General features: G+C 47.1%; 1 protein-coding gene across 1 annotated transcript in view; it reads right to left on the bottom strand.

The window, feature by feature from the left end:
- PAPPA (pappalysin 1) overlaps positions 1–17201 on the bottom strand; it is a 157669-nt gene that overhangs the window by 54563 nt on the left and 85905 nt on the right. Inside the window, exon 10 of the mRNA XM_072352928.1 lies at positions 11324–11520. Within this exon, the coding sequence (XP_072209029.1) occupies positions 11324–11520 (197 nt within the window). The remainder of the gene's footprint in view (positions 1–11323; positions 11521–17201) is intronic.

Below are 17201 nucleotides of genomic sequence, written 5' to 3'. Positions count from 1 at the left end.
TGCAGGGGAAAAAAAAACAACCCCAACAAACTGTAAAAACATAAAGAAAACCAAAGCAGATTCAGCAGCACACGCTACAAGCACGAGGCAATGGAATTTGTGTCTTTCAATAGCCTTCTTACCTTCTACTCTGCTTCCTCATCTTAAACAGCAACTCTCCCTGACCTCTGATATTTATAAACTGCAGCTTCCACTCCAAACCTCTCCTGGTCCTCCGTGCCTGATTTGTTTGCAGCGATACAATCCTTGAGTAGTGGTGCTTTTAAAGCAGCAAAGAATGAGTCTGAAAAAATGCAGTCCGACTAAATTTCGTGCTCTTTGTCTGCTTTCGCCTATTTTAGTTGGGGTACTCAGAAGTCTGAAGTCAACAGATGAAGAACCGTAGCATGGCTGCTTCTCACCAGGACAAAGGCATGAAGGCAGGTGATCAACAGAAAAGCTGTTATCAACTGGAAGCTGATAAAACTCCTGGGGTAACACACTGATGCTGTATTGCTCCCAGATTCAGTTGGCTCAGAAATAAGAGGAAATCGCATCTGTCAATTTCACCCGGTGTAATGAAGAACAGGATTTGGTGGCGGGATTGGGAGGCAGATTGCATCTTGTGCAGGATGGAATAAAGCCCCACTGCCACTTGCACAGCCCCTTCCCATTTGAATCTGGAGCAGCTGATGGCGTCTGGGTCTTGCAGACCTGGCATTCAGTTAGCCTGTTACTACAGCTTTCTTAACAAAGAACCACAATTTGCAGCTGAAGGTCTGGCTGGATTTTTTTTTTTATTAATTGAGAAATGACCTTTAAGTGCGTGGAAATACCAATGCTGGCATCTGTAGTTTGCTTGCAGTATGACAGGATGATAAATTCCTCTACTTACACAGTAAGAAATGATAGTGTTCGTTACCAAAGGGAGATTTCTCAGGATAGAGGACTGAATGTAACACAGGGTTCCCATTCAGAAATGAGTGGGAGATGCAAGGGCTATTTTATTTTGTCATGTAAGTTGACTTAATCTCAGGAAAGCAAACGAGAGCTGCAGGGATTTCCATCAGATAACAGCCCAGATTGCACGTGTATTCAATGTGTGTTATTAACATCAGCGCTCTCAAAATACATAGTTATTTCACTTCCAATGAGTCCAAATAAGCAACGTAAGTTCAGACTTTAAATCAAGCAGACCCACACCCTTAAAGCTCTCCTTTGAATTTCTGCTACCTCCGAATTCAAAGCAAAACTTCATTTAAAACAAATGAGTTAAAAATCAAAATCACACCATACCATAAACTTCACATGGCGTACCTGAAAAAAAACCCCGTAAATCAATTCTGACTGGCCCTCTCCCAAACCCACACTGGCTTTAACATCCAGCCAAGTGTAATCAAAATGCATAGGATGCTAGCTGGACATGTGGAAAAAACAATACAGAGCCCTAACTTTACAACAAAACCCTAACCAGGTGATCTCCTCATGGTTCAAAGGATCACCCCTAACACATCACCTGAGCCAGGAACGATAGCAAAAGAGCAAGAAAAAGAAGGGGATTTAATACTTAACTCATCTTTTGCACAGGCTCACAATTATATGCTACCACTCAGAGCTCAAGGGGGCAATTAGCACTTGCTCTTGCCTCGTTTGCTATTCAGCAGGGCACAATGAATGGGCGCAAAGGCAAGTGATAACTCACAGTGCACCACAGAGCACAGTCTTATAGGAGGCACATGAACGTGCAACACTCATTTTCCTGCCATGAGCCCCTGGTTACTCACACCAGGAGCTCACTCTTCCTTCAGCACAGCGACGGGACATGCAGGTGCTGCCCTCAAACAACAGCACCTTGCTCCCAGTGCTGCCAGGGTTTCACCTAGAAGGATCAATTCTTGGAATCAGCCCTAAATTGCACTCTGCTATCATGATCTGACTCCTAAATACGGCCACCGTTAGAAACAGCAGCCAAATGCGACCTGCTGGACAAATAGCATGAAGAAACAGCAAACAAACAAGACCTCATACTCCACTTCTACAAACATCAGTCTCATTAAAGTTAATTGACACTTCCAACCTGCAGCAAAAGCTCTGTCTACAGCTTCCACATTGTTGCTCACCAACGTGTGAAGGCATTATAGACTGACAAGTGCTTTAGCAGACTGTATATCCATCCGCTGCAGAGCGAGGTTAAACAAATACAGTAGCCAGAACATTATTGTTGGCTGCATGCTCGGCCTCCAGAACTGCTCATCTCTCACAGCCTGGTCCACTGCAGCAAGGGCTGCACAGTACTGCAGGCCAAGGCTGCCCATGGGGGGGCTGCAGTGAAGGAAAACAATCCCACCCCGTACATTTTTACCACTGAGGAGTACAGCAAAAGGCTTTTCTTTTTTCTTTCTTTTCCCCCCTTTGATGGGAGCATTTCATTTGAGAGCAACTGGCACCAGGAAATCAAGCTGTTAAAGGCAGAACGCGTGCCACATACTGGGAGGATCTTCAGTGTAGTTTTCTACTGTTGTACTAGTGGATTCGACTCACTGGATCCATTGTAGTTTTGCTAGCTTGCCACTACTGCAAGGCAAAGCAGGACCGAGCTTCTGACAGTCTGCTGCACAGCATCTCCTTCTTGCTACCCAAAGCAGGTCCCATAAGTTTACTGCAATGAAAGAAGCACGCAGCTTGCTGGACAAAGCCCCAAAAGCAACAAGAACAAAATCCCAGAGAACTTCAGCTTCACCTCTTCAGAATATGGGCACACAGAGATGCCTAGAAGGACTCGTGCAGCATTTCTGATACAAAGATAGACAAACAGGAATAAAACCCAAGGCAGCAGCTGCCATGAGGTGTGGGACAGGTGCCACCAGAGCAACGAGGACACTGCTGAGCTTTGCCTGCGGCCACAGGGAGCAGCCAAGCAGTGGTTAATGTCAGCTCTGACCACATGGTCACATTCAGGGAAGGTCAAAAGAGTGATTTTTCATTTGAGAACATCTGTGTGTTCAAAGAACAAAACTTTCTCATGTGCAAAAAACTCAGGGTTTCCAGCGCTTTTGTTTCCAGAGTTAAAACTCGTGCTTTTCAGCTTTGTTTAGGGTTAGGGACATGTAAACACACTGCACAAACCACATGCAACCTTTGCAACACAGCATTTCCCCAGGCGATGAGAACTGGGGCTGCTAAGCCCCCTGTCCCCACCTCATTTTCTCTCTCAGTGCAGCTCAGCTGTCCTTGCTGCGCACCCAACTAGACACCACATCGTTGGCCTCCCCTATATGAAGACATCCACATGCCTACAATCCCAAGGGTAGAGGTCTACTCTGGCCTGTCAGCAGGCTTTAATTAGTCACATCTCAGGAGATGATGCATTGAGAAAAGGCTCCAAGCACAGCAGCAAGGGAAAGGCTGCAGCAGGGCTTGCAAGCCATGCCGGCACAAGGACCTGGTTGCACCTACACTCCAGCCAGCCCTTTGGTTCCCTACTCATCTCCTTAGCTCCAGTTGAGATTCAATTAGTCTGCAGCTTGCTTTGCTTAATTCCTGAAGGCACAGCCTATGGTATGCAAGTCATAAGGTTCACAATTGCTTACCTGAGCTTTTCCCATTGGAAATGGAACTTCTCAGGTTGAGCTGGGCCCTCCAGTCCATGCACATCTGCAGCCACGCAGCACCATGAGTGGAGGTGTGGGGGGAAGCCTACCACCTCCCTTTAACTCCAGTACAGACCTGGTTGCTCAGAGGAGCCCCACGCTTCAACAGATCAAACCAGGAAACCACGTGTGTCCCAGCTGCTTTCACTGAGCTGCCATGGTGACTCAAGGACAAGCATCACCTGCGTGGGAAGCTCACAGCTTACTTCCCAACTAAGCACCCAAATGCACCTGGGAATTTGGCCTTGGTTGCCTTCGTAGGATTTTCATTCTAATTAGAAGCTGAACTGCACAAAAGTTCCACTCCAACAGGACAAGAGGGGTCCAGCTGAGGGCTGGTGAGGCTGTGGGCAAGTAATAGGGACACATGAGGTCACAGGTGGGGACAGAGGGATTGACTGGAGGGACTTTCAGGACAGGGCTGGATAAGCACTGCCATCCAAAAATCATGCCTTTTAGAGACATCTTGGGATGAACACCCCAAAATTGAGTGGCATTCAAAATATGAGGTCTCCCATTACAATGTGGGCGAAAATGCCTCCAGTAGTCCGGACGAGTAGTGCAGACAATCCTCCATTTAAAAGAAAAAATAAATCCCCTGCTACTGGCATGAGAAAGTTTACTTTCAGGCTTAAAGAAATGATCGTGTGGTTTTGAGGATGGCATTCCGTTCTGCTGAAGAATAGCACCCTGCCTGCCTGTCTATCTGTGGCTTTGTAGCTACATTACAATCTTGGAGAGCTCTGTTTACATATTTTACATGTTTTCTTGTGCAGAACATGAGACCAAATTACATAGTAAAGGATGTTACGGTTTCACTCCTGCACACTTTTCCATCCTCTCCTTCCAAACATGTTTTAATTCCATCCAAAATAATTGACTGGGTGTATTTTTAACCGGGCTCGATTGACTGGCAATCCTTCAGGCAGGTTTGTTTGCTGTTGCACGGGGAAATCATGCAAAAGCTGGAGAAGCTACATGCCACGGGGTGTAGGGGGAGGACGGCCAGGGCGGGGGTGGGATGAGAAATGCCGAGAACCCTTCATGCATGAACAAAGCAGACGTGTCGATGCATTTATGCAAAATCATTCTGCTCTGAATGGAGAGGGACCCAAGACAAACAACCCGGATGGGATGCAGGAGAGCTATCCCACGCTTATGGCTGGACATGCTCTGCATCTAAAGGATGGTGAGCAGCAGCAGCAGACAGAGAGACTGGCAGGTTGAGGGGCAAGGGCCGAGGAGGGGGGTCTCCTTTCAGAGCACTGCATGCTAACGAGCATCGCCATGGTTGCAGGGTCCGGCTTTCCTGCTTGCTGAAGCCGGGGGGTCCGAGCTGTTTTCAATTACAGCGTGTAATCTGGGTAGGTGGCTGGGTGTACAGCAGATATGATCATAAAATGGTAAGTTACTTCCTAAAGAAGCACATAATCCTTTACTATTACCCAGGACAATATTCCTTTCTTGCCTTTCTTCTCCTCGCCTCAAGCAACGACAAATGGGATGGAATTCTGTTCTCCTTTAGTTAATGGTACACGTTCTCCTGGTCCAGGGAAGAGACAGCACCAATTTCCGGCACCTGAGGAGTTTTGGTTTGACCTTCATCTCTGAAAAGGTCAGACCAAACCTCTCCGAGAGTACTGATCACTGCTCTGCTCTCTGCATCATCCTTTGTTTCTTTTATCTATTTTCTGTACCGTACACAAAGGGAACACAGTGTACCAGCCCCTGGTACTCACTGTTCTTTCCCCTTAGATGACTTGCATATGTGCTCTTGAAAAATTATTCTAAAAACTAGTGGGGGAGGGGAGTGGAAAGAAAAAAAAAATCCCTTGAGTGTTTGGCAAAATTGCTTGGAATCTCCTCTGACATCTCATTGTGTTCTCTCTGTCCTCCCCTTACACAAATCAGACGGAGGCTACGGCATCAGGCGTGGGGTCTGCTGGTAGCACTGCCAGGAGCACGGGAGCATTGCAAGATGGGATGTAGGGGTGAGAGGGAGGGATCCACTGCCCATCCCAGCAGGAACAGGCAGCCAGGTGATGGGCAGCACCCCCTGCTCTTCAGCCAGCTCTGGATCGCCTTTAAGGGTAACACTCTTTCTCAGCCATCTCTCTGTAACTGGGTGTTTTTTTCAAGCTATCCCATTTTTTTCTCTTTTTTTTCTTTCTTCAGAAAACTGAGATCATCTCTAAGCAGAAGCTGCAGCACAGGTGTGAGCACACATCTTTGCAGCATCCCTCACCTTGGCATGAACCTTCTGCATGGACCACATCCTCCAACGAGGCAAAGCAGCAATGCAAACACATGAAGAAGGACCAGTGGAGCTCCCCAGACAAACAGCATCACTTCAAGATCTCCTGAACTTCCTGGTCTTGGGGACACCTGGGCCTAACAATGTCCAGTGCCTGCAATGCCTCATAGGAAAATCCAGGTTCAATACTCAAACAGTAGCTTTATTTTTTTGTTCCCTGATTTTCAGCTCTATTAAATGGACTGGAAACCAGAGAATGTGGCTGTGAAAAGGCTCAATTAATCCATATTCACTGAAAAGATATGAAATATACATTAACTTATGACAAGGCAGGTGCGTTGCTCAGAGTTCCCCTGCCTGAACTCACCTGAGCTTTGGGCCAGGCTCAGCGTGCCCTTCCCCAGCTCCTGGAGAAGGAAGCTCTGCATTATCTGTGGGACAGCTGAAAGAAAAACTCAGTTTTGGGCTCCCTTGAACTAATTTTTGACTTGGAAATTCTCTGAACTACGCTGCATCATCCAGCACTGGAAATGTGCTCAGACGAGTACAGCAAAGCTACATTCCTCTTGCGACAGCCTGTGCAATGTCCAGTTCATCTTTTTCCAGAACTGGTCTCTGATCACTCATGGTTCCTCCATTAATGGTTTTTCTTAGCGGGATTTTGTACTCAACCTCCGGAGATCAGCAGTTCAAAGGCTGGCTCAGCTATAAATAACAAAGACATTTGCGAAGCAAATCATCTTATTAAAAATGGGGATCTTTTTCTCTTCCACCAACCACAATAAAACCCTTAGCGTTGAAGAGCAACAGGACTTGGCTGCGAATGGGCAAGTTCAAAAAGGGCCACTTGCAGAGCCGACAGACAGACACCCTCCCTCTTCTCAGCAAGATCACCCCAAAGGAAAGGAATGGCTTCTCCATTAAAAGTTGCAGGTTTCCTCTCTCCCCGCTCCTGTTCATGACTGCCCTATTTGCTGGCTTTGCTGGGTCTTTGGGGAATTATCTTTGGAGTTATATTTATTAGTCAAAGTAGAGCTGTGTGGCAGAGAACTTCATCATTTTCCCCTTCAATTCTGTCACAGTATTTTCTTCCCAGCCTTGAAGCTTTCGTTCTGCCATGCTACTTCTTCCAGCACTCAAAATGTTTTTGTGCTCTTGGAAAGTTCAGGTATACTGCAATTCCTGACCTCTTTCTCTGGACAGCTGAAGACTGTGTTTGCTGCAGTGAGTCTGGATGAGTGCAATTGTGGGAAGTGCAATAGGGGCAGGAGGGGGCCTCTGTTTGTGGGAAAGATGTAATAAGAATCCTCTTCCACAGCTTCTTACTCCATAGCAGCCCCCGTGGGTTACCCAGGGGGAGAAAAGGGTGTGTTAGTGTGGGAAGAAAAATGAATCCCAGGATCTGTGTGCCCAGCAGCCTCAGGAAAGAGCCCCTTTTTCATTAACTGTGCCTAAGATGTGCGAGTTCCTCCTGCACAGGGGAAAAGCCAGTACTGACAATGGCTTAAGTAGAAATACATATATATACGTATATATACACACTCATATATATATATGGTTACTTGAACTAAACAGCTTTTATGCAACTGGGGGGAAATGCAATGAAAGACAAAGCTGCTGGGGGACTGCTGCTCACAATCACCAAGGTAAACACCAACTTCCAAGTCTTGAGCACATTTTGCTGTTACGGCAAGGACAGCAATAAACCACCTAAAGATCCATCAGTCCCTTCCCATGCTCCTCTACTATAAAGGCCATAGGGAAACTACAGACAAGCCATTCTCCAGAGGAAGGAGTGCCACCAGCAAGAGGAAAGGAGCAATGGCATCACTTCCCAGGCTGCTCCAACCATGGTGTGCAGTGAGAAGACAGAAACTGAGTCCACCGATGCCACACCAAGAGTTCTACAGGACAGCCATCCTGTTACAGTGCCCACACACCACACATTCCTAATTAGCAGCTCTCACTGATGGATCTTCACTGGGATTGGCCATGAAGACCAATGGCTGGCTTTCCGAGCCCACGCTTTGCCAGGCTCAGGAGTGCTTTACATGGTGTTAAGAAAGCCACGTCCTCTCCCTCCTGCTGTTGATGAGAAGCCTGACCCTGGCTGGGTAGGAACTGGTTGGAGAAACAAGTCCCAGAGGACTGCCCCAGTAGTGGCAGCTATTCACAAAACAGATCAGTCGGAGCGCCCTTTGTCTGCCTATTTATGCCGACTGGATCTGTCCTTCAGCTAGTATAAATCTGCCCAGCGCTACTGCCTTTTTGCAGTCCTTGCCAGCGTACACCAGCTGATGACTTAATGCTAGCATCAATAATCTTTAGCACAAGAAAAGCCCTGAGAATTAAACAGAGCTGCAGAAAACCCCACACAACCAGTCCATCAACACCGATAATATTTCACACACGGCGGATGGCAAGGAGAGCCTGTTTACAAACTCACTGCAAGAGCAGGAGGGAAATGAGAGGCCCAGGAGCATGCACAGCCCTTGTTGCTGAATTCCTCCTGCAGCTGATAACAGGTACCGAGGATCTGCAGAGGATGTCAGATTAGAAATCAAGCTGTAAAAATACCCTGTGCTGGTGCTCGCGTTTCTGTGCTGGTGTGATGTTGCTGACTAGTCCTCTCCGGCTTTAAATATGATGCTGTCAGTACTGTGAATATTTCTTAATCTGCACCGACGAGTGGCTGCCAGGAAAGTAGAAGTGGCCGTCTATCAGCTTTGCTTGTGCAAAAAGAACGGCTGTTTGGAAGGGGGCTCTTTGACCTTTCCATTTCTCAAATGCGTATCTGTTTGCCAAGAGCGTGTCGTTCTTTGTAAGCATTTTGTTGTTCAAAACACATCTTATACGGCAAACTTGTTTTTTCTCCTCCCTCAGTGTGATGCCATTCTGCAGCTTCATGTGAGCATGTAACGAAGGCACATGTAAGATCCACCTCAAAACAACAAGCAAGGGCATACATGCGTTGTTCCTAAAGAACAAGAAACAGGCGATGTCTTAAATGTGCAAACAGGCCCGGGGTGTTCAACCTGCAGAAGGAACCCTATGATAGCAAGAAAGCACACTCTGGCTTTTGCACATAAACAGCCCTCCAAGAGTAAATAAGAGTAAATAAGTAGACATGGCTGAGAGGCACCACAGTGAGAAACATGGAGCTCAAATACAGGCTGAGCAAAACTAAGGCAGAAATACAGCCGTGCAGAGTAATGGGTCTCAAAGTGTCTAAGGATGAGAAAACGTTTTAAATTGGGAAATACATCCTTAAAATGCTTTCAAGCACTTTGAGAGTGTCAGGTGATTATGAGAAACGGGGATGGCTAACAAACAAGCAGCTTATGTATTCTGTACATTACCGCCCGCTGCACTCAAACATATCTTTCATGGCATTCCTGATGAGAAGCCAACACAAATGCCACTCTGATTAATCAGGAAACTACCCAGCAACAACATGAAAAGTTTGCACAACACCAGCAAGCACACAACCTACTCTGAAAGATAGCTGGGTAAAGAAAGGTGCTCCTTTCATCAATACAAAACCCCCTCGGGCGCAATGCTTGCGCAGATAATGAAGCCAAACATGTTTACACACCAGTGATCATTACACGCGGTGATTAGAGGAGATGTTGGGTTAATTTTCATCTCAAGCACTCCGCTAGCTAACAGTGATGACCTGCTGCCCCACCTCATCTCCCCAGAGCGACAAGTCAGGTGCTCCTGCACAAGCTGCAAGTCCGCCTTGTTCCTGGCGAAAACAAAGGCTTTCCCAACATATATGATTAAAAAGGTCAATGAACCCCACGTGCCCACACTGGTGTAATACAACCAGCTGAGCTAAAGCAAAGATTCCTTTTGCTGGAAGTAAATAGCACACTGTTATCTCCCCAGGGCCCGGCCAATAACGGGAGGCATGTTCCCATTCACTCCACCGGTGTGTGATACGCTAGTGCTCTGCCTATAAATACAACAGCTTGGTTTCCTTGTTTTTTTCTTAACAAGGATGTGACAACTTCATCTCTTCTGGGTATAACAAACATGCTCGAGCTGTGGGGACACAGCAGGGCTTTCTGCTGTGTGTGTTCACAGTGGTGTTTTCTCCACCGTGTGACCATATGCTGCCTACTGCACAGTGGCTGCATTCCTACCAGATCATAAGGAGAAAATGAGGGCAGAAAATCACAGTAGGATGGGGACAGAGGGCTCGGAGACACACACATTCAGCAGCACCTGAACTGGAGGAAGCAGACTTTGGCACTACAGCCCACTGAGCTCCAATCAGAACAAAGTGACAAAGGCTTTCGTAAAGGTCCAGAAGAAGGTTCCTTTTCCAGTGTGAAATAATAAATGAGACCATGACAAAAAGGTAATACTGGGTTCAGGATTCTGTCTTGGTACCAGCTAACCATGCTTCGGACATTTAGAACTGACCTGGTCATTCATTTGTTACAGACTTGTGCAATGTGAACAAGGCCAAGTCTCTTGGATAAAGATTGTTTTTCTCTTGCAAGGCAAGGGGAAATGCTCAGTGTTTACTATTCACAGAGAAATCCGCTCGTCGTATCTGTGACATTGCATTCCTCTCTGCACTGCCCACTCAGGACACCTCCCAGATAACCACACTGCAAGAACAACAACTTGGCTGCATCAAACCCAAAGTCCGTTTGATTCATTGTTCTGCCTCGCAGGGGACAATGGTGGATGCTGAAGGGAGAATATACAAAGTAGCTTCTTTTCTTGCTGTATTCTCAAAAATACAAAAAACAAACAAAAAAAAAAACCCAAAACCACCAACAAGCAATTCTGGCTTTCTTAAATCAGAGGGTTGCATCTGGACTGTTGCATCTGCATCGTGTACAGCTCTGTTTTCTAGGCATTTATCGAATGTCTTTTTGAACTCATTTGGATCTAATTCTCCCAGGGAGACAAAAGGTAAAGTTATGGTAACTGGAGCTATTTATGTTACAAAGGAGACATGTAAGAAAGGGGTTAAAGCTAATGAATGGCTTTGGGAATGGAAGGGACCTTTCTCAGAATAGAACAATAGGGTGCTTTTATGAAACCGGGAGGCAGAAAACACAAAACTATTAAAAAGGAAAGAACACTCTTTTGTATTATTCTACATTAGCCTTCAGAACTCATTGCCACAAGATAGAACCCTGTGCTGGCAGCAGTGAGCCTGCCTAGTCTTTTGGGTGGTGATAGTTTGCTAGAGGTGGCTGCTACACAGCTTACTGAACAACGCAGAGCACAACTTCAGCCAGTTTTCAGATGGGAGACTGGAACTGAATCTCAGCTCCGTCGCTACTCAGAAAGAGGGCAATGGGGATCATCTTCCATTAGCAGGCACCCGTGGATGCTGACCATCTTCTTACTTACACTCATAAGTGTCCTCGATGGACTCCTCTTTCAAGGGGAGGTAACAGTCTGCTTCCCTTACCTGGGTTGCTGCTGGCTGACCGATGACCACCCAGCCTGGGCACTGCTGGTCGCTGTGATGGGAGACGGAGACGTTGGAAGCCCACTGATCGAGGAAGCCTTTGGGAGTGTAAACACCACAGTCTTTGATGCTGGTCATTTGCTCGAATTCCTCGCATACTCCATCACCATCATGGAAATAACACCTGCTGGGTTCATCTGCCAGGAGAAACCAAAGAGGAGAAATAATAAAATGGCTACATGTCTGTGGCTTAGTTGCTAGGATCTGATAACACTGGTGGTGCATCTGCTGGTCCAGAATTCTTTCGCCAATAGAAGGCCATTTGAAGAAAGCTCATCAAGAACAGCTCGTTTTGCTATTGGGCAAAACCCTCAAAATATTCCTCACCGTAAGAGATTTTCTGCTTATTTTTGTCTGTCGCTATTTAAAAGGATGGCGACAGAAGAAAGTAGAGATCAAAAACACATAGGAAGAGAATGTGGGTACTGGCATCCATTTCCATCTCTGACTTAGATGGAAAAAAGCCAACAGAGATCTGGTCTACAATGTATCCCTTTTTGTTCTTAGAAGATATCTGCAAAACAACAGCAGCAGCATCTATGAAGTTAGAGATGGTGAAAACAGCCAAGTTCACAGCCACAGCGACCAAGGGCCATGCAGATCTGTTTGTCCAAAGAGCAAACAGAGGATGCAATACATAGTGTGAGGGTGAGCTTGCCACGTACACACACAGCTTCAACCAACGTAACTCAGATTTGACCTGAAAGGATCAAAAGCAGCAGGAGACTTTATTATCCTTGTCCATTTATTCTGTGGCTTCTCTAATGAGACTACCAACAAAGATGCCAAATTTTTGAGGTTGTTTCTCTAACTCCGGCCCATTAAAAACTGAACCGAGATCCATCTACTCTTTTCAAACAGACTGCATAGCAATAATGACTTTCAGTCATTAGAGTACTCTGTGAAATGGAAACCTTTGACCTGTTGGTATCCTATTTTGTATTGTATTATCATCGCCAGTCCCCAGAGGTATCCAGTTCTGACAGCCTGTTGTATTTTTGTCTGGCAAATAAGCCTGATGAAAAAAAAACGGTAGGAAATTAGCCAGAGCTGTGAGCTGGACTGATGGAAACGATCCCAAAGGACAGCCCTGTCCGTAGCATTGCACTATCTCAAGCCAGGTGTCAGAAAACCCAAAGGCTGCTCGATTTTGAGCTACTTCCAAACTATGAAATCCCCTGTTTATTTTTCATCCTATTTACTCAGTGAAATACCATCACGAGCCTGAAAAAAAATAATAATAATCAAATCATTTCATTGCCATTCAATTATTTAATGACTTTCTCTCCTTTTCTCCTCTCTTCCTCCCTGCAAAACTGCAGGTCCTGGAGAGAGTACGAGTTTGAAAGAAGCCTATCAGGGAATAATGTCATTGTGGTTTCATTTCATCACGACCTCTGCAGCCAACTTGCATACGTGGGTAAGCGTGGGGAAGTGTGCGTTTGCTGGGCCAGGATTCGGAGCTGGCAAAAGTGAGCCTGGAAGCTGTTCAGCAGTGTGAGCACAGCTCTGTGTCTGAGGTAATATTCCAGGGGTGGCCAAACTTCTTGATCTAACAAGTCACATCTTAAAATCTTCACGTGGTCGGGAGCCACCGAGTGTGTAGCACACGCCTTGGAGGGCTTGGAGGAGCAGTGCTGTGATGCTTTGCAGAAAGAGGATGACAGTGTCTCCCCGGGGTGTGCCATTACACCACAGGGGGAGGGGGCTGGGGTGGATGTGCAGATGAGCCCTAATGCAACTCAGCAGCTCTGGAATGGCCTGTGGCCCTTCCTCTCACATTGCCCAAGGGCCTCAGTGCCAGCATGGAAGGCCCCATTCCCCATCATCTGGTACCAACCCCACTGGGAATATAAGCCTGAACTGCTCATGGGCCCTGAGAGCCCCAGCTGGGTCACACCTTACTCTTCAACAGCATGCATTAGTACCACACCAGTGTGGTGGGGAAACAGACTTGGCATGTGACTGATGAGCCTGAGGAAGGGGTAGAGCTCCACATAATAGAGGCTTGCTTCCCTCACCATATCTTCCTGCATCTCCTGCTCTGTAGTGATGTATCAAAGCATAGGACAGACCTCTGCCATGCAGAACAGTGGGACAAAGCAAAGCAGCTCACGTGCTGCAGAGCACTGCGTCCCAGTTTGAGTGAGAGCCTCAGCAGGAGCCTCTGAGAAAGGCTCAGCTCTGGAAGGGCTGTGGTCAGCAATCAAAAATCCTCAAAAACAAATCCGAACACATGAAAATACCTATTTTTGGAGTTTCTTTGTCATTTAATGAAAAGAGGAGGAAAAAAAAGGGGAAAAAAAAAATAATGGACAGCCCTACTGTATTAAAACGATCCAACCTTCAGCCTATGAGCAGTCAGATGTATGCTTGCAGTGACACACTGGCATCCAAATACATCAAGCTGCACGCCCACATTGACACTGACACTGACACACACACACACACACTCCTTTTACAGAGCCCCAGCAATGCAAACACAGCCAGAAACTCACAGCCTACTTCCCTTGCCTCCCTGAGGCTTGGACTTCTTTTCACGATAGGCACTGAACTAAGCACAACATTTATATGGCCAACACAGTCTTGCACTGGCTCCAAACGTTCCCTCCTAATGCGATGATAAACGTAATGGGCTTCTGATAAGATCATGTGTTTGGGATAAAAGAATACGCGAGACCTACTCCAATCAGATGACTTAATTCATGCTCACATGGATGGGAAGGCAGCCCTTGAATAGCTGCGATCCAGGCCAGTGTGTGATCCTAACAGAGGCTAATTTGTTCCTGATTATGCTTAAGACCCCAATAAATCTGTCTGCTCGGAGCCTGCAACACCCGAGGGAGGAACAGAATGGAGAGACTGCGATGTCTGAATTCAATGGAGCCTGCCTGAATGATTAACAAAGTCTCACCGAGCCGCACTGTCACCAGCCCCTCTGCAGTGCATGTCCCCTGCCTGCAGTACCCACTCATGGTGGTGTGCTGTGTTGGCTAACCGGGACCTCTGCCATGGACTGCATCCATCAACACCACGGACCTCTCACTTTACAGTGGAATCTGATTCAAATGATGTATGGGGGAAGAGAACATTCAGTAAATCGGATTTGTCCTCAAGGTAAAATGACTTGAAAAAATTAAAAAGCAGTTGCCTGGAAATCCAGCTTAAACCTAGAACAGCAAAATATCTGCAGGCGTAGCACCTGGCAGCAGGAGACAGCAGCTCTGGGGGATGGCAGCAGATGCTCAAGGATCCTGAGCTGAACTCGGGGAGCACGTGCTCATCCAGGCGGTCAGAGCAGCTTTTATCTGACAAAGCCCTCACTGAGGGCACCAAAATGTCAGAGCCAAACCTAAGTCATGGAATCACAGAGTGGTTTGAGTTGGAAGGGATCCTTAAAGGCTGTCGAGTCCCACTCCCTGCAGTGAACAGGGACACCCTCAGCTCCATCAGTGCTCAGAGCCCCAACACCTGAGCTTGGGTGTCCGCAGGGATGGGGCACCCAACACACGTCCCTTGTTTTGGGATGGTGGGAGAGCAAAATCTTTGATTGAGTGAAGATTTACGTGTCATCCAGGAAGGGGAATTTGGTGGAGAAACAGATTGGCAAACCTGGTATGTTTCCTAGAACTTGCCTATTGCAATTGGACTTCAAGACCTGGAATAACTGTGGGGCTACAGCGTGCTGCACTGCAAAATGGTGGCAGCTCCATTTACCCATGCTTCTTAAGGTGCTCAAGCTTAGTGCAGCACGCAGTGTTTAATACAGCCCCCTACCTTGGGTTTAAAGACAAAAGGACCCACCAGGTAGGGCAGAGGGCAGCGCTTCCTCCCCACCACCAGCACCTGCTCAGAGCGAGGGCAGAAAAACTCCAGTGACACGAACCGAGTCTGGCACGCATCAGGAAGCAGACATGCAGGATATAGACTTATCTGTGATAGGCAGCCTTCCACCTCATTAAAAAGAAGAGAGAGATAAAGAGATCCACTTCATAGCAGAGGGCACATCCTCTGATGAGGCTTTTAATGTCCAAGCTGCACGGCCAACATGCCAGGAACAGAAACTCAGGGTAGCTTCCTGTTTTCAGCCAGGATGCACTGACTGCCTTCAGCTTAGTCCTCTTTTGTGTAATAACTACCGTGATTTCTTTTAAGGCCAGACAGAATAATAATAATAATAATAAAAGAAGTATTTTTAAGCTCGGCTGTTTACTTAGGGATCCTTCCAACTATAACAAGCCTGATGCCACGGAACTATTTGTCCGAGTTAAAAAAAATAAAAAAGAGGGAAAAAAAAAAATAAAGGGAAAAAATGGGGGACACAAAAATGCAGCAGCATTGTCTCAGGGTTACAGATGGTTGGAAAGGAGCAAGCTGCACGTGTTAACCCCAGGAAGGTCCGATCCGACCTCCAGCAGCTCCTGCAGGAGTGGGATCTGACCTGTGGCACTTAACGGCACCTCCAGCATTGCTCTTGGTGTCCGGAGATGAGGGGAAATGTATCCAGAGGTTTCCAGCACAGCAGAAGGAACAGTTCCACTGCAGATCTACATGGTTGGAGACTGAGAGAGAGCAGAACCTGCCCCGTTTATTTCTGAGAGCTTCACCTTTGGCTGCAGCGGGTGCAGGGTGAGCAATGTGGTTGCTTCCAGGATATCTGCTAATCTCTTCTTTAGTACTGAAGAAGCCAGAGGCAGAGATATTTCCTGCTGCAGCAAAATATTTGAGAGCTATTTTCCTTCCTGGATATTCTGATTGGAAAAGACACAACACCAGTGCACAGAGCTCGGGACGACCTTTCCGAATCAAGTCGCCTATCAATACATGGTGACATTTTCCTTCAATGAAATAAAGCAGACCCCTTGGAAATGAAGTAAAGGCGGGTGTTGCAATCTACTGCAGGGCGTCCAGGGGCCTTGCAGGAGGCAGCTCCATGCACAACGTGATGACGGTGGCTGAGCACAGCACAGGCTGGCACCACATGCGGCTCCCAGCAGTGTGGCTGCCTTGTGGTGATGCATCCCTGGGTTGGGTCTTTGATGGAGCACACTCTGTGTGTAGCCAGCAGGAGCCATTATGGCCTTCCCCTCATGCTAGGAGAGCACTACAATACCTTAAGATGCAAGGATAGGTGGAGCTCACAACATTTTTCTGATGCAACACACAATAGCCCCATGATTGTTCTGCATCACGAAGCCAGCCCCGTTGCAATCTTCTTCCACCCAACCTCGTTTCCCTCTCTCTCGGTGTTTGGATAAATTGCAAAAGCAACGCTGGTAATACTTTAGTATTTCCTTACACAGAGTTATTAGCTGCACTTGGAGCCCGTTCAACTGCAAATCTTGAGATTTCAGTCACACGAGGCAGCAACTGCTCCCATTGACACCTGGCCGCTTGCTGAGAGCCTGGGAAGGAGCCCAGGAGGAAAACCGTTGCTGCCACTCACTAAGGAAAACAAACAGCTTGTTTGTGTGTGTGGTGGGATGTTATTGCAAAGGGAGGTCTTGTGCCTGGCATCACCCTCGGAGCACAGCAAGCTGCTGTTGAGTCACAGAGGGTTCTCCAGGGAGGGAAGCTCCAACTGCGGAAGCCTCTTTGATCCACCAGGAGAGCAATGCATGAGGGACACAGCAAGCAGAGGAGAAATCCTCCGCTGGGCTCTCGCTGTAGCTGCATCCTGGACTCCAAAGCTGGATTGAGCTGGGCTGGAGTCACTGGCCAAGAGAAAAATGCAGGCAAATGCCACCCCAGCCCACAAGCTCCCCCACAAGAAAGCATCTGTCCTTTGTGCTTTGCTGCCTGAGATGCCTGTGTGCTG

Source organism: Excalfactoria chinensis, chromosome 18 (assembly GCF_039878825.1).
Source record: "Excalfactoria chinensis isolate bCotChi1 chromosome 18, bCotChi1.hap2, whole genome shotgun sequence".
NCBI classification, from domain to species: domain Eukaryota; kingdom Metazoa; phylum Chordata; class Aves; order Galliformes; family Phasianidae; genus Excalfactoria; species Excalfactoria chinensis.
Note: the sequence above shows the minus strand (reverse complement) of the source record. Positions and strands in the feature narration are given on the sequence as shown.